Source organism: Labrus mixtus, chromosome 23 (assembly GCF_963584025.1).
Source record: "Labrus mixtus chromosome 23, fLabMix1.1, whole genome shotgun sequence".
Classification (NCBI taxonomy): Eukaryota; Metazoa; Chordata; class Actinopteri; order Labriformes; family Labridae; genus Labrus; species Labrus mixtus.
Window position 1 is genome coordinate 4245094 of NC_083634.1, and position 22283 is coordinate 4267376.

The window sequence follows — 22283 nt, forward strand, 5'->3', positions numbered from 1 at the left end:
GTAGTTTTCCTGCAGCCAGATTGATGGACATGAACGACCCTGTGGTGCCTTTGAGTGGCTCATTTTACTCCAAATAATAGAACACCAACAACCTTTTTCTAAAAATACTTATGTGAATAACATTAAAAACCTTGAAATAAAAAATAAATACAATTATGAACAACAAAAATGACACAGGAAAACACAAAATTTTCGATGTAGTAACCATAGCAACCCTCGAACGTCCTCAAAGATACTAACTACGCCAGTCATATGCCTTCACAAGTATTTGCGTCATGACGTAGGTGCCAAAGACAACAATACAAAAACGGAAATAAAAAAAAGAATCGAACAGAATAATTATTAAATAAAAAACAATTTTGTTGTCATTTTTATTTATTTATAGCATTTATATTTGTATGTGGGAATTGCACTTGCTCACCAATTAAATCATCCCACCTTTCAAAACAATGCTTCTTGTAAACCTCTCTTTACGGGATATACATCAACCCTTTTGTATTTGTTAAAGCCACAATAGTAACTTATTTAATTAAACTTCACAAAGTACTGGCCCCTAAGCAGACATGTTATCTCGTAATCTCAGGGTTACAACTCTGGCTTTCCTGCATTAAGTGAAATCCAGTCTTTTTCTCAAGAAATTAACTCGTTAACACAGGAAAACCAGAGATGTTGTCTCGAGATAACCACATGAATAAGTTGAGATCTCCAGAAAAGACCGATACTAGTTTTCACAAGCTTCCTGACTCAGTTTGCAGTTTTGAAGACAAACTTCTTCCAACAGGCAGAGACCTCGAGCAGAACCAGAATCATCGGAAACAGCCATCTGTTGCATTTTGACATCTACCGACTGTGGTGAAAAGATGATCTTGTGGAGTGATGTGTTGCTTTTTTTCCAGCAGGTGCAATCGGCAAAATGTTAGCAGCATGCAAACTCTTAAGGAGGACATTACATTCAAACAAGGCCAATTCCAAGTTTGCCAGCAACCACAAATCACACTTGTTTCCAACCATCCATTTATTGACAGTTAAATCTACAAAGATACATTGTCCACATGCACAGGCATGATTTCCCTTTCTGTATCTCAGACGTGGTCGTGACATGTTTGGGGTCTCCTCTGGGTTTGTTGATCTATGTTGCCCATGTTGGATGATTTCCTGCTGCCATCACATTTAGCAATACAAGCACAGACGATTAATCACAAGGAGGCAGCCCAGCAGCTCGTAACATTCAATCCATTATGACACCATAACTATTAAGACCAAACTGAACCTATAAACTGGATACTCATTATTTCACATTCTAACATTTTGTGCTTGTTGTGTCACAAAAAAAAAAATCAGGTTTTGAAGTTCTATAAATTAAAAAATATATCCCCGTATGAAATCACTAACATAGACAAAGTCCTCTGTTACTGATGCTGCATTCACAGTCTGCAGGAAATGTGGTTTATTTCAGATTCCTGCTGCCAGAATATAGTTCAAGTTTTAGTTTGAATGAACTACACTTTAACTTTGAGGGGACTGGCAGGTCTCCCACAACTTCTTTTCTTCAAATATCATTAGTGATGATGACAACTAAAAGCTCTACGTGTATGTTAAATAACAAAAAGCCATATTTAGTTTGATGTAAAAAATGAAATAAGAGCTATGAACCTCTAAACCAAGGCCCTATAGAAACAAAGTTTAACCGTCTTGCAGCTGGGCGTATAGGCTGGAACAAAAGTATTCAAGTCTAATGCAATATACCCCTAATGGTTCTTATTTTTGCCATCACATATTTTAAGATAATAGATAAAAAACTCTAACCCTAACCCTTTTTTTAAAAAAAAGAGTAAGACCCCAGGAACAAAGCGTACATCCTTCTTTTCTAAGTAAACAGACTCCACTAACAGACGTTATTTGACCCCGACTTCCTTGACGGGATAGTTTTTTTTTGTCTCATTTCGTGTTACACAAGTATAAAGTGTGAGCTGAATTAAACTCATTCGCACAATAAGACACGGCAACCCATCTGGTCAGAGGTAGATAAATCTCACCTGTGTTTTGAGAGGTTAAATTACTGTTTGGTGGCTGTAAAGAGCGCCGTGTAGCAGCTGTTTCTGGTTAAATTAACGGATATTATCTGTACAAAAAAGTGTCTCTACACTCTCTCTCGCTATTACTGCATGTGTGTTCAGATTGGATGAAAACAATGACAAAGGGCGAACTCACACTAGGCGAAGTTGTCCCATACCCTGCTTAACGACAAGTGAATGCAGCATAGATTAAACAAACATACCTTAACCTGCTTATAAGAAAGAATCATTGACACACTTCCCGTTTATGTTGCCCCCCCCCCCCCTTATTACCCTCTGTTAGGTCGCAGCCCTTGTTTCATTTTGAAGCAGCGGCGGTCACAGGAACAACAACCTTCGTTTTCATGCAATCTCTCAAGAGAAACTAAAAAATAAGTATTTTAGCAAAAAAGGAAAATAAATCAGTCAATGTGGATGGGGCCAAAGCTACCACAAAAATCCATCTACATAAATCTAAAGCAATAAGTTAATTCCTATACCTGTAAGAATGTTAAAACACAACAAACAAAAATGCAATATAACAAAAACTTGGCAGATTGGTAACAATGTGTGGAAAAAAAGAGAATGAGAAAACATCATATATGAAATACTCAGCAGAATAATTAGTCCTCGTTGCAGTGCCTATATTATACATTAAAAAACATACAGAGTTAGTAAAATATAATCTGAGATGCTTTATCAAAATGTCAGAGCTCAACATGTTTCATGTTTGTATACTCTGCAGCACTGCAGTCGTTCAACCAGCAGGGGGCAGCAGCCGCCTTCAAGCTGAGGAAAATGGAGACCGGGGGAGAGGAGACTGGAATTGGAAAATTGCCCTACGTGGGAAGACATGTTATGTGAAAATGGGCGTCTGGGAACACGCATGTTAAAGAACCAGCGACTGAGGGAGACAAGAAAACACGACAGATCTGTGAAGAGTCGGTTTGTAGTCATTTGGTTTCTTGTTTTGTGGTCATTTGAGGCGGTTTTTTCTTCTATACATTTGTGTTTTTCTTATGGTCCCTTTGAACCCTTTGACCACTTGGACCAGTGCCTGTTCCCAGTTTACCCATTCAGTAATCCACCCATGCCCATTACGCAGGTCACTAACTTCCCACTTGTAATTTACAATGACACGTCTGTTTGTTCTACTCGTGTAACACAGAACCATTTCACCAGAAAATACTCAAACACTTCTAGGAATGAAAACAAAAACAAAAAAGTGTTAAACTAAACGTAGATTCACTCGGACCATTCAAGCCTTCAATCAAATTTTTTAAAAAGTCTCAAATATAAAAAACACACAAACACAAAAGTGACCAGAATAAGATCTACTTCTGTCCTATACAGTTCTTCTCAAATGCAGCATATTAGAGAGTGACCGAGTTTAAAGACCGCATCAAAAGAGAACTAACCTGAGAGTTCAAGAAGAAAAAACACAATATTAAGAGAGTTATGGTAATTTGGGATATCATGAGAATAAAGTCATAATGTTAGGAGAATAAAGTTGTACATTCATGAGAATAATATTCACCCCCGGTACAGTGTGTGCCAGTGATGACAATAACTAATCAGACCTATTTTGTTTTTTGTACCAGGCTGTAAACATGTTCATGTCTGCTGTAAAAACATCTTTTTTTTGAATGTGTGTGTATGTGACTTCCTGTGTTCCTGCAGCCAGTCTCTAGTGGACACTCGATGAACTGCAGGATTTTACACTTCAACATTGGCTTCATTTTTCAACACCGGACGTTGCTGCTTGGATTATTACGACTTTATTCTCTGAAAATTCTGACTTATATCTTCTAATAGTAAAACTATACTCTCATAATGTTATGATTTACTTGTTTGTGATTTTTTTGTCGTAATATTCCGACTTTATTCTCAAATTACAATAACGTTATTCCCCTACAAATGTATCCTCGTAATAATATAATAACTACATTCTGGAATCCTCAGATTTTGTTCCTTTGACGGGGCGTTAACACTGTCGTAAAAGTAAATATCCGTCGCCATGACTCCATGTCTCTAGAGGACAAATTAAACATAAATAATCCTAAAAAAAAGGTCAAACTAATCAATCCTTTAACCCGAGAGGAATTCTTTCTAACCTGCATCTTCAGGTTAGCAGGAGGTCACATCACCATCCTGTCAGTATTTTATGGCCACTTTCAGTTTCAGTTCAGGAGCTGCTGTTTCACAGCATCACAGTCGCTGGTCGTTGATGCCGTCGCACACACAGCAGCCGACGGATTAACGGAAACACAGGAGGTCGTACAGGAGAGGTTAAGTGATGATTCATCTTTCATCAAGATTCTCCTTCAGGAGTGTAAAAAAATGTCTACAGAGTCTATGGGCTGGTAAATAAGTGTGTGTGTGTGTGATTAGATCAGAGCTCTGAGAAGGAAGGACACGGCGGCTCCGATGGACAGACCCAGAGCTAAGAAGAAGGTCATCAGAGCGCCCGCAGTCTCAGCGTCTTTGGGCTCCACCAACCTGATGAGAGAGAGCACGAGGTTCAGACATAGGAGTGATAGAAGTCCAATACTTTTCTTAAACCTTATTCTAACGCACCGTTTCTACCAAGCGGTTCAGATCGGTTCAAAATCACCCTCAAAAGTTTGGAATGGTACCAAAATAACCGATCCAGTCTGTTGATTGGTCGAAAGAACAGCCACTTCCTGTGTGACAGCGGTAAACACGGACAAACACAAAAGAGTCATTTCAAGGCTGTTTTGTTTTTTAGAGTAATGTCAGCGTGTAGCACTGCCCCTTGGACGACCTCGGAGGAGCAGACCTTCCTAGGGATGATCGGCGAAGAGGAGGGCGTGGAAACTGGACAGCTCTGTCGGTAAGTTTCTTTGGTCGTCACTGAAGTGTTAGCTTTTTGCTCTGCTTGTACGGTTACGGTCTCATTAGTGGCTGAAGTCACTTCCACAAAGCTCATGATCGATGTACAGGATGGCTGTGACAAACTATACCGAACTGTACTAAACCAAACCCTTTTAGGAAACAGGGCTGAAGATGTTCTTTCTTCTACCTAACATAGTTTCTTATTATCTGCTGTAGATTTTTTTTCAGCCTGCAGCCGGGAAACAGGCTGTACTGGCTGAGACGTAATCTCTCAGGGCCTGATAGAAGAATGTTACTACAAAGACGTGTGGTGTTGTGACAACACCTTCAAAGCCTCCAGACTCCGTTGACTAAAACAGCTGTGTTTATGTAAGAAAAGTTCAGGGTTTGTCTACTACACTTTACTACTGCCAGAACCTGTTTTTTAACTGTGCTATAAAAATACGGTGTTGAAACAAGTCAAAAAGGTAAACAACAGCCCAAGATCCACCACTCCTGTTTTTATGACGAGTAAAAAAAAAAAAAGTGTTTTTGTTGATGGAGTCTGGAGGCTTTGAAAAGACGTAGCAAATGTTTCTGATTTTTTCCCAGAAGGACCCCACCAAAATATTTTCAAGCCAGCCCCACCCTTCACCTCTCACATCGACCTACACCACTCACACTGTGACACTCAGTCACGCTTTGCTGACAAATTCCTATAGTTTGAGAATTTATCTCAAACATTGTCTGCAAAATAGACAGAATAGAGTGGGACAACAAACGGTTAAAAACCAACGAACAACTTTTACAGAGGAAGCCATTAAAAGTGATACAGCAACAAGAAACTTCACCATTTGTGACGTCTGGTGTCGGTTCATTTTTCAGCTTTTACCTGAAAGTCCTCTCACATCATTTTCCATTCTTTGCTCGCCTCACCGTCTACTTATCATTGCAGCTCAGATTAAAAGTGAACGTGTGCTGTCGTCAACCTTCTGTGGATCAAACATGACCATGGCAGATTGTTGTGAACTCACTGTGGAGCGTAGGACATTGAGAGGCAGACGAAGTAGCCGCTGGACAGGGCGAAGAGACACATGATGGCGGTGAACGCAGCGTCATGGTGGAAGTAGACGGGCAGGTAGGAGCGACTCTGGACGTTACAGAGCATGAGCAGAGGGATGAAGACCACCCGGGAGACGACCAGCGCTGGGAACAGACGAGACTCTTTGGACGGCTGCGGGAAAGATGCAAAGAACGAGTTGCACAAAAATCAGCTGATGCCATTTCCAAGCTTCCATAGTGTGTAGTTCAATGTTTTTATTCAGGTTCAGAACAGTCCGAGTCTTAAAGCACTAATACTCACCCAATGTATCCATGTGGTGATGGTCCGACCGAACCAGTCGTTGATGTTGAAGGCCAAGAAGCAGCACGTGGAGATAAAGAAACGCTCTAAACCGAAGAAGAAAGAGTAAACTGGATCAGTCAAGGTTATTCAGGTAGAGATATCCAGTACATGTAGATATTCAATCAATCAATCACCTTTCAGACAAATTAAATTGCAGTTCAAAGTGCTTTACAAGAGTGCAGAAAAGTTATTGATGAAAAAGTAGTTTATAAAATCATTGAGAGACTAATGCACACCAATAAGAATTTAAAAAAATATAAATTAAAAAATAAAATACGACACATAAAAGCAATAAGATATTCAAATTAATACATAGGAGAAGAATATTTAAAATTGTAGTAGGATAAAAAAGACAATACAATAATGTTAAGATTTTAATTTATATAAAGCACCATATAAAAGCCAGACTGAATAAATGAGTTTTAGGACTGCGTTTAAAAATCTCATTCTGGGCTCCTCTCAGACCTTCAGGAAGGTCGTTCCACAGTCTCGGAGCGTAACAGCTGAAAGCAGCATCACCAAATGTTTTTGTCCTGCTTTGTGGAACAACTACAAGAGAGGAACTGGAGGATCTGTACTGGTTCATAAACTAAAATCACATCTGAGAGGTAGTCTGGTGCAAGGCCATGTAATGCTTAATAAACTAATAAAGGGAAACTAACAGGCAGCCAGTGTAAAGATTGTAAAACAGGTGTGATGTGCGCTCTCCTTCTGGTCTTTGTCAGTACTCCTGCGGTGCAGAGTTTTGTAGTAGCTGAAGCCGATTGGTTGTGTTTTTAGGAAGACCAGAAAGGAGAGCGTTACAATTTTCAAACCTGCTAGTGATAAAAGTGTGCATTAGTCTCTCTGCTTGGCTCAGAGAGAGAATTAAGTGCGTGTGTTTACATGCAGCTGATCCCCCGTGAAATCCTGAATATAATTTGCACCAGCGTAAAAGATGGAGTCAGGGTTATGACCTCATGAGGGAGGAGAGATGCAGCCAGCCTGGTCTGCGTCGCCATGTGTGACAGCACAGCGTGCAATACACAATGAACGGGGATGAACTTTCAATCGGGTCAGGTGGCGTGCAGTAGGTGATGGTGGCGGCTGCACTTGTGGGAATAACGGCACATTTGTCTGTATTTTATACTGGTACATTAGTAGTATAGTTTGTCTGGTTGAAGTGAAGGTAGCTCATACCCCAGTTAGTATCTGGAAAATATGTTCTGACGTCTGCAGTGACGGCAGGGAAGACGGACAGTGTGACGGTGAACACAAACGTCACGCAGAACGCCATCACCCAGATCTGGAAATAGTAGAAAACAGAAACATTTCATGTAAATGAACCATAAGCAACCATCTTATGTTTTGGTGTTAGTTAGTTGAACCATGAACCAGTGGGCTCACCTTTTTAAAAACCTCCTTCACCGAGGCCTTAGCCGGCTCCAAGGACAGGAAGGCGTGCTTGGTGGTGGCGTCTGATATTTGGTCCCCCGCCGCCTCGTCTGTGCCGTTAGCATGTCCGTTCAGCTTTCTGCTCTCTGCTGCGCCGCTCTCTGCAGGTAAATATATATACACATGTAGAAACATTTTTAGGGGACAGGGCACGATAAGTTTTAGAGTCTTCGCTAGCTTCCTCTGGGATGATAAATTTAAATAAAACAAACACAATGTGAAGATTATAACACAGCTTAACATTGGGGGGAAAAAAAGAAAGAAGTAAAAAGTCTTTCTTAAATTGGATATTTCATCATGAAGTGGAGCAGCACCAGCTCAGTCTGTAGGGGTTGGGAACCGGAGGGTCAACTGATCAAGTCCTGGTGTGACATAATAATTTTAAATTTGATACATGCAAGTTGTGAGGGTTATACTGTAGTTATATTCTTAACCAAGTGAGGATTGTAAATGCGTGAAATGTAATAAAAAGGAGGAAATAAATTCAGCTAGACGGCTTTTCATAAAATACGTGTTTCAAATGATTGTTTCGCCTGTGCTGTGGCAGCCCTTACATGGCAGCCCCTGTGCATGAAATGTGAAAACTACCTGATGCAGAACACACACATGCATGATGAGCACAGACGAGCATTTTTGTGGCAACTTTGGGGGATGAAACCGGAGAGACGTGGCGGCTTCACGGTTACATCAAAATGTGTAGCTTTTATTTTTTATTTTTTATTTTTTAAAATATTTGTTTTAACACGTTTTGCGTCTTACCTGTGTTATATCTCACTACGGTTTGAGATCCTGAAAAGAAAGTCGTGGAACAAAGACACAGATGCATGCAGAGAGCGGTTTAGATCACTGCTCCATGACAAACAAACAGCTTTATACCAACCAGGATCTAAATGTGCAAGTAAAGTAGACGGGTTCATCTTAGTGAAACACACATGTGGATCTACAAGACCCGCATTATATTCCCCAGCCTTGATTTCTGACTATATCCACTATCCTATCTCTAGAATAAAGGCATAAAGAGCCCCAAAAATAAAACTTAAAAAGTAAGACTGTGCAACTTTTTCATCCAGTAGATTTCACCCCTAAGCACCAGCATTAAACCAAAACAAACTGCTGATTGTCGACACCTCCGCTATTCTGAAGCCTCCGCTCTCCTCCAGCGACACACCTCCAACCCCCCTACAGTCGTGTTCACACTAAGGAGTTATGAATTAGAATACACCATAAGCAAGTGGCGGACAAAATTGCTCGAGCTGCTACTACCCTCAGCAGGCTAATGTTAGCACTCTTTAGTTAGCTCGTAGCTTCATATTGCACATAAATTAACACAGAATGACCGTGATCAACACTAAGTGATATCCAAATAAGCAGTGAGTATGTTCTTTTTTTCTCTGGTCCTTGACTAAATCAGCTTTACACACAATGCCGTCCCGTCCATGTAAACACATCTCTAACAACAACACAGCCTGCGGGACTCGAGCTTCTCACTCATTGTAGACAGTCATGACTCAGAGAGAGCACAGAGGATATACTGTATTCATGTGTAAAATGTCACACATTCTTCCTTATAAAGATATATATATTTGAAAACATTTACATAAGAATCTTACGTTTAACAAAAATGTGCATGACTGATTTTCCAGCCAACATTTCCCCCACAGCTGACGTCTAACACTGATATTTATGTGTGAGATTTAGTTTGACCTTTGCCGAGTGCTGATGTTATAAGGACAAACATTTACCTAGCAGGAGATAATGTGTTACAACCCAAACACTTCACTTTTAAAGCCACTGTGTCTGACTTCCACTGCTTCATTTTCACATAAAAACGTTTTTTAAACATTCATTCATTCAAAAGTAAGAAAAAAAGTGTAAATTTGAGTCATAGTTCAGTGAATAATTTGAGTGTGGGCTTCGCAGCATTCACAGAGAACAGTCAGAGTGTGTGTCTGTGTGGGTCTCTCTCTGTTGAGTCTAACAGGGTCTGTCTTTGTCCCGGGCCTGTCAGGACTCTAATGGGATAAATGGAGGGGTCAACTCACTTAACGAGATAATGTTCCACTGAATTGATTTGATTTAACGGGACAGAGAGGCAGAGAACCGGCAGCAAACTCAAGAGGAAAAAAACACAACAGATGATCACTCACTGCCACACATGCCTCTCTTGATCTTATTTCTACTTCTTGTTAAGAACATCGATTCTGCCGGATGTTAAAGTCTCACCTTTGAGCAGCCCGTCTGTGGTTTCTGCCTCATACTTGTTACTATTGTCCAGATGATAGCGGGCAAATTCCTGCAGGGAAACAACAGATACCACAAATGAGGCTTTAACTGCAGCTGGAATAAGCTAATTAAACACATTAAGGCAGAAATCCATCATGCTGTGTGTGGAGCACAAACATTTTGCTTTTTGTGCCGACTTACTCCTCGACGTCAGTCACAACATGCAACACAGTCTGACGAACGCCAGCCTTATTCCAAATGACTTTAACACCTTTTCCCACTTTCACAGAGATATTTTTCAAGGTTTAAATAAAAGCAATAGAGCGTTCCCGGAGTCGTGAGGTGCTCGAAAAGGAAAAATGAGCCTGGAGAGTTGTAATGTCAGAGAAAAGAGCGATTAAGATGCTCGTTGTCTGATAATGCAAAAATCGTTTTTCTTCAATCTGCTTTGAGCATTTCTCCTAAAATAAATAAAAACAGACAAATCATGATAACTGAAGCTGAGTAACAACCCACAAGTGTAAAAAATAAAAACCTTCTTCATGGTATTCTACCTCTTCATTCATCCTTTCTCTCTGATTAAATCAAGACGTTTGGTATAATCAGAAGTCTTTAGCTCTGGCTTATGCAAATACGCTAAACAGGAAGCAGCAAAGTGGGTTGATAGTAAACATGTTGGGGTCTCTGGAGAGAGAGACAGAGAAAGGGGGGTGAGGGGTTGCATTATGTAGCATAGCAGACTGGGAGATAATCTTTGTATGATTTTAAAAGTTGGAGGTTTTTAGTCTGAAGTCTTATTGAGTCTTATAAATAGTGTCATGAGATCACTTTTATTGTGATATTTTAATAAGAGAAGATTGACTGAATAGCATCTCTAAGACTGAGTTTAAGGGGCAACAAGTAGAGATATTTCAGTCCAGGTGAGGATGAAAGGATTGTGGGTAATGTAGTTTTTGGAGAGAGGACTGACCAGGCGTGGCAGCAGCATGTAGCTGAAGAGCGTTAACAGCGTCCCCACACATGGCGTGACGAAGTAACCCAACGCTGCCGTCTCAGAGTCGGCATCACCTGAGAGAAGAAAACACAGATTATTGAGATTAATGACAACACGTCTCAAAAAGGACACAACGTGAGCTGAGCAGAGTGAGCCGTGTCGTACGGATTTGACTACATGTGCCAACCTTTCAATTTGAATGACTTCTGTTACCAGGCAACAAGGGATAAAGCACACAGTGGTGATGTGAGCGTGTGTGTGTGTGTGTGTATGTGTGTGTGGGCGGCTTACTGCCTATGGCTATGAGCATGGCGATGGCAGCAAAGGTCCCGGCGAGGCCCTGCCCACTCATGAAGATGGCGCTGTACTTCTGGGGCAGCAGACCCACCAGGCCGAACAGACTGCCCTGCAGCACCGCACCAAACGCTGCACAGAAGAAACAGACATTTTCTTTATAGATTTACAACGTGTTCACTGCTGCCAGCCTCTTTTTTTACTCACAGACACTCTGACTTACAGTTAATGAACCAGATAGTAGCCATGGTGACGGAGAAGAAGCCGTCTTCCTCCATGGGCACTTTGACCAGCACGGCCGTGACGATGAAGAGCAGCAGGATAAAAACCAGGCTCCCTCCGATACGGATTGCCCCCGATATCCTGCAACAGGAACATGGAACATCAGTTATTTAACCAAATTCACACTTAACATCACACTGGGTCAGTTAGATACAGAGATGTTTTACAAGAAGTGGACACAGGTGGTTTCTAAAGTTGAGGGTCCAAGTGAAGTCAACACAGAGGTGCCTCCTAATGGTCTACATCAGACCTATTCAACGGGCGGCCTAGGGGCCAACATCAGACTGGCCTGCAGATCAGATGTACAATTAAAAAATAAATAAATGATAAAAAAAAAAAAAAAAAAACTTATGAATGACTGTCAAACAGCTCAGCGCTCCCGTTCAATAGAACATCTTTGGTCCTGTGATCGCAGCCTATCACAAGCTAATACTAACCCTATCCTGAAAACGTCTTGACAGGATGCATATTTTTCCAACTGTTGTATAATCCTCTAATACTTAGGACTTAAACCCAATACTTAAGATTTATGTAGCGGTAAGATTAAGAAGGGAATGCGTTCATTAAGGCTACTTTCTTACTGAGAAGTTATGACTGCAGTTTACGGCGTTACAGAGGAGAGAGAGCAGAGCCAGCGGTGGAGCGCAGTGCTGTGTGTGTGTGTGCATATCTGACTGTGTGTGTGTGTGTGTGTATGTAGATGCTGAATTCACATTTCAGCATTCTGAAAAAGGGGCTTCACAGATGCACCTTGTAAACAAAGCAAGCACTGTGGTCAGCTGATAGCTTGTTTGTCATGTTTGCTAATCACTTCCTCCCACTATGTGCTGAAAGTTAAACGATAACTGACATCCTCCTGTGTCCTTTGAAGGGCTTTTGGCACTAAACCCCCCCCCCCCCCGGGCAAATAACAACACGCTGCTGTTTTAACTCTCAACCCCAGCCGTCACTGACCTCTGGTAGAGGAAAGAGTTGAGCAGGGTGAACAGAAGCAGGGGCAGCTGGGACAGCAGGGTCATCCAGTTGTTGAAGTAGTACTCTTTACGGACCACCAACGTGCCGTTGCTCATCTCGGTCGTGTTCAGGCGACCTTGAAAATACTGGAAAGAGACAAGCAGACCCGAGAGAGAGAGATTATCATTATCACCCCTCCACCCTTTCAAAGTAAAGAACATATTTGACATAACGTACAATCATATGAACATAGCATCAACCAGGAAGTGTCCCAAAGTGGTGCAGGAAGAGAGGAAAAATTGCATATTTTTGTTTGGTATGGTGATCGCAAAGAATTTAATCTTGCAGGGTGGAAAATGGACTCTGTACCTGCATGTGATTTTTCATGGTAGGGTGTCAAGTGAGAGCCGCCTTTTATGAAGAAAACCTTTGTTTTTTTACTAATTACATTAATAATTGATGTGGTTTCAATAACATAGGACAACATGGGTCTGTACACTTGCTATGCTCTTAAAGTTGTAAGCACACACTTCCAAAAAACATCATTTCTGAACCCTCGTACTATTTTATAACGCTTCCAAAAATGCTCGTCAGAGTTTGACGCTAACATTAATTCTTCTCTGTTTTTATATGGTCTAAATCGTTAATAAAGTTGATGTGTTGCTGGAGTATTTTGACCTCTTCTAAGCCTTTCACTCTTCATGCACCTTGTCAGTTGGTGAAGTTTGTGCCAGAAAATCCTTTTCTCCTTCTGTTTTTATATCACTAGATAGATGTTAAATATCTCAGACTGTGAGGTTTCAAAGCTTTTCGAGCAGCAGCCACAGAGCTCATGAGGCGATGCAGGTAACATGTATGTGAAACAACAAACCTTTCCCCCGACTCGTGGTGCACACGTTGTTTACACACACGCACAGAGATTCACATGGATATCTAAAGTCATATGATAGACCTGCGGGGGGGATTTAGAGGTTCATGTCGGGGTCGTGATCTTTGAAATCCCAACGGCCGAGCTACATACCATGGGTTTTTATAAATATACGCTTGAGTGGTATAAACAGCTTATTGTCTGTTGGACTTATGTCATCCATCCAGCATGTGATCCTCTAAGACGTTTAAGTAGAACCAGACTATGGAAGCCCTAAGGGGACATTTTATTTACTCTGTTTTCACATAATAACGAGACATTTCTCGTCTTATTCTTCCTTTATTCTTTAAATAACGACGCTGGTTTCCCTGTTATAACAGATACACTTATCTTGTTTTCTCAAGATTAAAAGGCTTCTTGATGTTCTCGTTATCTCGGAACAAAAACAAACCAACAGCCAGGTCTCTGTGATAGTCCAAACCGAGACAATGTCCACACTAATGAGACTGTTTCCATGTTTGTTTTGTGCTTCTGCAACTTTTAATAAGTTAGGATCTCCAGAAAACATCAGGAAAAAAACTTGTTATCACGGGAGGAAGGAGTAAATCAAATGTCCTGATGCATGTTCGCTTAGGACGTCTGCACCAGATCAACAACTTCTTTGAATCCATGTTGCAGGTGTGCAAGGTGATGCAGTCTTTAGTCGAATTAAAATGAATAGATAATACAGTAAAAGCCGGAATTTAAATCGCACAGGCTGTATTGGGTTTTTTTCAGGAAGAAAAATGGTTAAAAACTGTCTATTCTGTTCAGTGAAGTCTACATGGTGCAGATTCTGTGAAGCTGCGTCGCTCTTTTAGTACCATCTGTTTTTCACTCTGCAGCGTTTGCATTTCTACTATCTGCACAGTAAAATCGTCCAGCTCTCAGCCTGCAGTGAAAGTTGTGATGTCCACTGGTCACTCCTTGACTTTAAGAGAGCTCCACAAGGTTTATTAACTGAACAATACACCACTGTTTGCTTTAAATGCAGAGCTGCCAGCCTGCCTCGCTACGTCTCCCAGCACAGCTTGCAAAACACAATGAATGGGGAGGCATTTTTAATCGTGTCAGGTTGCGTGCAGTTGATGATGTCAGTGGAAGCCCTCATGGAAATTAAGGCGTATGTGTCTTTGTTTTATACTGAAGAACTTGTGCACCTGTATTTAGGATTCAGCCAAATTTAAGATGAACAAATAGGTATTAAAAGTGTGTCTTCTACACCGGATTTTACGGTACGTCGTCCCTGCTGTCTCATAAGGGGTTAAATTATTGCCTTGTGTTTACCAATGAGGCCGTCATGAAGAAGTTCCAGGGGAGCAGCGTTCCCAGGCCCAGGATGAAGAAAATGATCCCCACCATGCAGCCCCTGTGGAGGGTAAATAAAGGGTGTTATTAGAAACAGGATTTAGTGAATAAAACAGGATGCTGCCAAGAAGTATTAAAGAGCACGCTTGTTGTTAACACTGGTAGGATTTAGTGTCTGCACTCAACCAGGACTGGTTATTCAGGATCACAACTTCAACAGGAAACGTTGAAGGGGACTTGGACTTTATTGTTTTTATTTGAGAGACCATTTAGAAGTCATGCACAGCACGTTATTAGTTACTAACCTAAAAGAAACTGTGGTCGAGAGCAAAGAAAAGGAAGTGAAAGTTTCATTGTTTTTGACATTTTTTGACTCACTGGTCCTGCGGAGCATCCGTTCGTCCCTTCATCCTGTTGGGGGAAGATCGTTCAAAACTGAAAGGACAACACAAGGAGAGAGTTAAGGTCAGCAACATCTTCACATAACAGACAAAATAATTTGTTTAGATGTTATTATTAAGAGGCCGTGAGAAGCTGGATCAAGTCTGTCTAAAGGAATGTCACAGTATAGACAGAGGATTTAGAAAAGTTTGTGAATAAAGGAAGTGAGAGGAGTTCTTTAGTCCAGAACATCTGGTCTGTTATAGAAACCTGTAAACTTTCAATTTAACGTAAATCTCTTAAATCTGTAAAGATGAGTGAACATAGCCCCTGGGTGCAGTAGTTCATGTGTTATGTGGGGGGGGGGGTGTCTGACATTTGACCTCTTGGAGACTAGTAGGGCGGAGACTAGTAGGGCGAGGCATACGAAAAAACATAAATCAGAGGAGAGGGATTTCTTTTGGCACTTTGAGAATTCAATCAAATATTCATGTATCGAGCCCAAATGTGGAGAATTAATCTGAACAACTTCAGTTCACAAGAAAGTCAACTAAAAAGACCTTAATGTTAACATACTCTCAGCAGCATACATGGGAGTGTGATGCCATCATCCTCAAATGCTTTATTGTCATTATACAAATGTACAAAGTATTAGAAATGCTTCACCTTAAAGTGCACAGACATTCAGACATCCACAGCTACAAACAACTTGAATTCATGTAAGAGGTAAAATGTATGTTTCTCTGTTTGTCTCTGTCCTTCTTCCTGAATCTCCCTCTATCCCGTTTTCAAACCCAGCGCAGTTTCAGCAGATAGCTGTTCATCATGAGTCTGGTTCTGCTCGAGGTTTCTGCTTCTTACAGGCATTTTTTCTAGAGCCCGGCCGATTAATCGACCAGCCGATAATATCGGCCGATATTAGCGTATCAAGTGACTATCCTATCAGCTAATTTTATTGCAGATATGCGCCAATTTTCCGAGATTTATTCACCAGTGAAATAGCATTTCATTTGAGTTTTATTGTATTACAATAGCCGTTGTCTTTCACCAGCAGAGGGCGCTTTATGGATTACAACAAACATCATCACTCTCCAGAGTGTCAAGCGGATGATGTGCTCAGTTACTTTCCAGTTGAGTGACCGTCTTGTCTTCATTATATATCTTTTCCCCAAGTGTTTGGTACCTGCATTTGATGAATCAACGCAATTTAAAAAAAATTTATAATCATCTCTAAAGATCGAGCAGAGATCTAAGAAAGATATGGGCCGTATCAGTATCGGTATTGGACCCAAAAAATACCGTATCGGTCAGGCCCTAGTTTTTTCTCGCCATTGAAACTTTGCAAAATGTTGCTTAGTGCTGTGTTCATGATGGATTAACGTTGAGTCTTTGTAACATAACAATGAGTCAGGTCTTTTACCTGCTGTCTCAAGTGTCTTGAGGTAACATTTGTTGAGAATTGGCACTATACAAATAAAGATTGATTGATGGATTCGCACAGGAACAGGACAGAACAGGTACACTGGAATCTGTGTGCATTTCTTTTCTCCTGGAGTCAGCGCTACAAAAAAGCAAAGTATAAGTAAAAGCTAATTATAGCACGTTGTTATTGCACTGTGAGCCGGTCTGCTGCCTGTACGTGAGTAGGTGAGGTCTCTGCCTCCCTTTAGTATTCTTCTAAGAGGCCCAAATACTCTTCTCTGTGAATCAGCACCCTGCGGTTGGGAAAAGAGAAATCTGACCTTCTTTCGTATATACATAGCCTGGATTCTCAGAGTCCACTCCCTATGTACACACAAACACTGAAACACATTGTGTGTGAGAGAGAGAGAGCGAGAAAAAAACCAAACCCACAGAGTCTCCACCACCACTGAGAAAGTCCTGCCCCGCCCCCCCCGTCACAGCTGAGCTTCTGAAGCTAAACAGTAGAAGCTAGACTAACATTTAACCTACTTTGTTGGGTCTACACAAGTCCCTTTAATAAAGCTTCATAAACAAGCAACCAGTTGTGCAAAGTTCAGGCGGTCTACGTAGTTTGTTTTGCAGATTTGGAAGAGGATGTGGCCTTTCTGAACAATCCTTATTTCCACTGACACCACCATTTTTCACCACAAAAAAAAAAACAAAAAAAACACGCAGAGATCCCATTTGTGAGTCAGAGCTTGCTCTACTTCCCTATAATGTGTAAAATGACACCTCCCTTTAGCTAGAACAAAAGGAGCTGTAACCCAGAAGGAAAAACAGCTGCGTCACCACCCTTCAATCACACATATCACAGGGTTTGTGCTCAATCTAAGCCAGTGGAAAGAGAAGCCTGTTAAATCCACAGCGAGACGCATGAGACCTTGTGCTCCTTCATTGGACATGCCATTTAAAGTAAATCAGCATGGTCAAAAGTCATTACAGTCTTACTAGACGGCAAGAGAAAAGCAGCAGAGCAGCACTAATTTGACAGAGCGGGTAAATCATAGACAAAAGACAACATGATGTGGACATAGGGTCATAAAAATGATTTGTTTCATTACACACATTATTAAAAAAAGAACAACACACAGTTATGGGGGGGGGGGGATAAGATTAGGACGGTCAGTGTGCTCGGCAACACATCAATTATAAGGAAAAGGCCGCCTGCTACTTCAAAGCACTTCTAATATAACAAAATGAGAGGAAACCAGCCGGAGATAAAGTAAGAGTATCACACGGTGTGTCCTCTCTCTCATCCTAACAGGCCTTGAATAGCAAGCTAGCAACAACTGGTGTGGTTTCTGTGTTCAGTTCAGACATGCTGAAGTCCACATAGCAGCCCGGGGTCATCCGTGGTCAGGTTTCGAAACAAACATAACTCTCACTCTCTCTCCGTTGGTCAGAAAGGAACCCCACATGACTGATGTGTGCATTGTTGTTGACAACCGAGACATTTTTAACTTGCAGGAAAAATACCCACACACTTCAGAGTTTTGCAATAATGTGTTTTATGATCTTACCAATCCTGAAAAACACATCCTGTGGTGCTAAGTTTTTAAATGTTGCAGAGACTGTGATCAGATTCTACTGTCACTGTTGCATAAAAATATTCACTTTTAGAACCAGTTTTTTTTTTTTTTTTTATGAAGACCATGGTGAGGTAAGATATGTTACTTTATTTTAAATTCTGCCACATGTACAGGATAAACAGAGAAATGTACGGCAATTTCCCTCGACCAATGCTATGAATAAGAACATTGCAGACACTATTTGGTCCATGCTTTCCACATGATGGTATATAGAGTGTGATTACTAGGGCTGGGAATCTTTGGGTGTCTCACGATTTGATTTTGATTTTTGGGGTCACAATTCAATTTAGAATCTATTTTGGATTCTGAATAATTCTGGATTCAAAGTCTATTTGTGAATGAGTTCATACTTCAGGATCTACTCCAGTCATCTGTGAGACTGGCTGAATTCCTCGCTGCTCCATTTGGCATTCTACTGAGTTAAAGGGCTAGCATTAGCACTTAGAAGGAAGTGACTGATTAGCCAAAAACAAAAATCGATTTTTGGAAGTTATGAATCTATTTAAAATGTCAGAAGATAAGAATCTCTTTTCCCCACCTCTAGTAATTAGTGACCATTGGTTGTAATTTACCTTACTCCACGCATTGAAGCACACTTGGAGTCTCATTACTGTATAACCAACCTAACTAAACAGTTTAACAGCACTACAACAACATTGTTAATTCTCCACATCATACACTTTACAGTTAGCACTGCAGTGAGGAATTCCCTGATTTAGACGAGAATAAAAAAAACGATCTGCTGCATGCTTTGTCTAAAAGTAAGATACGATGGATATGTGCAGAATACAGTAACATTTATCTTTTTAAAACATTTTACTGCTGCACATAAATGTCCTTTTTGTAAAGTAATCGTGTAAGTTTCCCTTACAGTCCTGCATAAGTTCTCACTAGGACTACTAAAGACTTCCAGATATGTTCTTCTTCTGGACACAGCTTGACAAAGATAATATTTATAGTAAAAGAGAGCAGAGGGAGATCCCCCCCTGCAGCATGTGAATGTAAAAACAGCCTTGTTGTGCATACTGCATACAGTGTTCTATAGAGAGAAGCTCAAACATCCAAGTGAAAGACATCCAAGTGAAAGACAAAAAAATGCACAGGGCGGACAGGATAAGTGGCCTAATTGTTTTATCAAAGAAATCTACTTTACTCACTGAGACAGACTGTGAGAAAGAAGTCCTGAATGATAACTTCAGGCGACATTTACAAATGACTTCCCTCTTCAGGACTACAACAGAAGCTTTATTATGAAACAATCTCTCCTCCTAACCATAGACTGTTACTGCAGAATCAGATACAGCCATGAATACATTTTTAAAAAGAGTCGGTGTCATCACATCAGAGAACAACACTGAGAACATGACAGCTACTTTTGTGTCTTATTTTGAGTCATGTTAGTCAGATACAGCCCTGGTCCCAGTAACACCAAGACTGGATTAGTGTGTGTCTCTTTCTAGAAAAACCCTTGTTCGTTTCTAGACAGCTACAAAAGTTCAGTCCTGCTCAATCCACTTTAACTTAGATTTTCCACTTCCATAATGGCTTCTTATTGGAAGCACTGGAGTGTGTGAGTTACTTAAGTAATTACACACTCATGGATTTTGTTTCTCAGTAACAGAAATTAATCTCCTTAATCTTATGAATCAATCGTCTTAAATCAGCCTCTTTGTGCTTGGAGTGTCAACTGAGCCGACCTGGAACGTGGCCGCCTTTTTTTTTTTTTTTACATTCCCGGGAACAGGGTGCAGTCGGACCACAGAAATGATTCCTGGTATGAACACTTTTAAAATTATACTTTATCACAACTTGAAGACACCAATAGCTATCTGTTAGAGAGCAAACGGCTCAGAATAACAATCTCAAATGGTTTAATTCCAGTATCAGACATAAAAAAAAAAAAACATTGCAGCATCGGAGTTGTGAAAGTTATGGAAAACTTAAGTAGATTTGATTTATTAAAGGTTAACAGTGTGTGGACTTACACCAAATATGTCATTACAAATACACCAGACCATTTTAAAACCTTTGGACTTCAGTTAAGGGTTTGTTTATTTTCTGATGATTGCAGCAATATGTTCCCTCAAGTATCATTACCAAACATTTCCAGTTAAACCCTGAAAAAAAAAGGTGACACATAATCCTCAGGGGGCTTCAGATTCACAGCTGAGACACAGACGATGATTCATCCTTACAGTAAGAGATAACGACCATGTGCTCATCAGACGGGAGAGGCCATGTTGCTGGTTACACCAGAAGAACAGACGTATGAATACAAGTCTTGTAAATGTTTGGAATTTAAATTTGATATAAGACAGGGTGTGAGTGCTTTTTTATACACACATTACATTGACATCTATTTCCTGATCATGTTCGACTCTTTGTTGGTATTTTTGGTGACTTTTTTTCCTTGTCAGAATATTTGGTGTTCAGTTCCATCAGTAAAGCAAAAAAAGTGGGGCGCTGGTGGTTAGTGTGCACGCTTGTGAACAGAGGCTGTAGTCCACAAAGCGGTCGGCTCGGGTTCAAATCTGACCTGCGTCTCATTTCCTGCATGTCATTCCCCACTCTCTCTCTCCCTGATTTCTGACTCTATCCAATAAAAATCCCCAAAATAAACCAGGAGAACCCAAGAAAGGGGACTAATGTTTATCTTTGAATTGATTTTGTAAGATTTTGGGCCAGTTTTTTTTTTTACTCGTAAATGTGAGTTTAGCTATGAAGTATTTTGTTTTCTTGAAGGAAGTTGGGCAACATGTGGGACTACTTCTTAATACACTCATGAAAAGGCTGTCAAACATCTTATTATCTGCGTATTTCAGTGTCTCATTTATATTTTAAATACTTCCCTTATTCATAAGCTTTAATTTGAGCCCAATATGACCCTTTTAAACTAAATATTTCACTACACCTCCTATCAGAGAGTCCCCAGACTTCAGGATGAGGGTTGGCATGGTGCTGCACTAACAGGTTTATCACAAGTTCTGCTTCTATAATAATAATAAAGGATTACAAGGTGCTCTGACACTTGCAGAAGCAAACATAACAACAAAGCAAAGGAACCCAAACAACAACAAAAAAAAAACATGACAACAACACGACCCACAGACCAATAACAACAAAACTCCCAAAATGATAACAAACCCAAACCCGACCAGCATGAGAACCAAAAAAAATCCCCAGATGTCAAGCAACATAATAACTCGAAATAACTTGGAAACACTGTAACCATGACAACGCAACCCACGGATGAGACACCAAACCAACAAAACCACGACACAACATCAGAACCCGAACACCACAAGAATTCAAGCAACACAATGACTGTAACCACTGTAACCAAGAGGCCAATTAAAAGATAAACAATCAGAATTAAGATAAATAAGAAGAGATATAAACAATAAAGAGTGGCTAGAAGCTATAAATCAAGATAAGAGAGAAAATAAATAATACAATAATAAAAAGGAAATATTCTAGTGAAACATGACATGTCAACACTGTAGTGTTATACGCTTTCTGTCTTTTGTGTTAATTAAATATAATACATTAAACTGTGTCAGGTTTAGTCGTAGAGTTAGATAGTTAAGTTTCCGACACTGTCAGCAAACACAACATCCACTCAAACAAGACGTCAATATGGATGGAAAAAATGAAACACAGGAAAACACAGGTGTATTAATTAAGCAAGGGGCTCATGTTGGAGTTTGGACATACCTTACACCTGTTCTTATCTGTAAATAAACCGATTGACGCATTTTAAAAACACAAAATGAACCGTATTGTGAGAGTAGAGGAGGAAATCAGAGCCGTGTAGTCCTTCATCACCCAGTTTACAGGAAACACCTACACATATTCATTTTAAAAGGAAATAATAACATGACGAAGCCCCTCCATCTGTGAGCATCCCTTCAGAGCTAGCTTAAAGTGACAGCAGGACTCACCTTGGGAGAGAAACACGTCGGTCACTGTGTTTTCATCATGATCCAGTTAATTCAATTCAAGCACCTACGTGGATTGCCCCCCAAAAAATGGGCAAAAATGAAGTTAAGTTAAGGATGTTGAAGTCAATTCGTCGTCCATAGGCCTACACGTGGCGGGAAAAATGCCTCACGGTAGTTTACAAAGCCGCTTGGAGATAAGCTCTACGGAGCACACAGAG

At 40.5% G+C, this 22283-nt stretch overlaps 1 protein-coding gene across 1 annotated transcript; it reads right to left on the reverse strand.

Annotated features, from left to right (window-relative positions):
• Positions 1-1825: 1825 nt before the first annotated feature.
• On the reverse strand, positions 1826-22246 carry LOC132958206 (equilibrative nucleoside transporter 2). The gene is made up of 13 exons (XM_061030902.1): positions 22066-22246; positions 15069-15125; positions 14670-14751; positions 12476-12621; positions 11463-11602; positions 11237-11371; positions 10922-11019; positions 9952-10021; positions 7681-7829; positions 7474-7579; positions 6253-6338; positions 5924-6123; positions 1826-4553 (listed from the first exon to the last, which is right to left on the reverse strand). Exons 2-13 carry the CDS (start codon positions 15098-15100, stop codon positions 4442-4444), a joined length of 1356 nt encoding a protein of 451 aa, XP_060886885.1. The 5' UTR covers positions 15101-15125; positions 22066-22246; the 3' UTR covers positions 1826-4441.
• Positions 22247-22283: the final 37 nt, after the last annotated feature.

Excerpts from the sequence above, each read along its gene's own strand:
- LOC132958206 (XM_061030902.1), bottom strand. The coding sequence starts at position 15,100 with ATGAAGGGACGAACGGATGCTCCGCAGGACCA. Across the intron at positions 11,603-12,475 it reads AACTCTTTCCTCTACCAGAG|GATATCGGGGGCAATCCGTA; the intron begins GTCAGTGACGGC and ends TTCCTGTTGCAG. Across the intron at positions 7,830-9,951 it reads CACAGACGGGCTGCTCAAAG|AGAGCGGCGCAGCAGAGAGC; the intron begins GTGAGACTTTAA and ends ATTTACCTGCAG.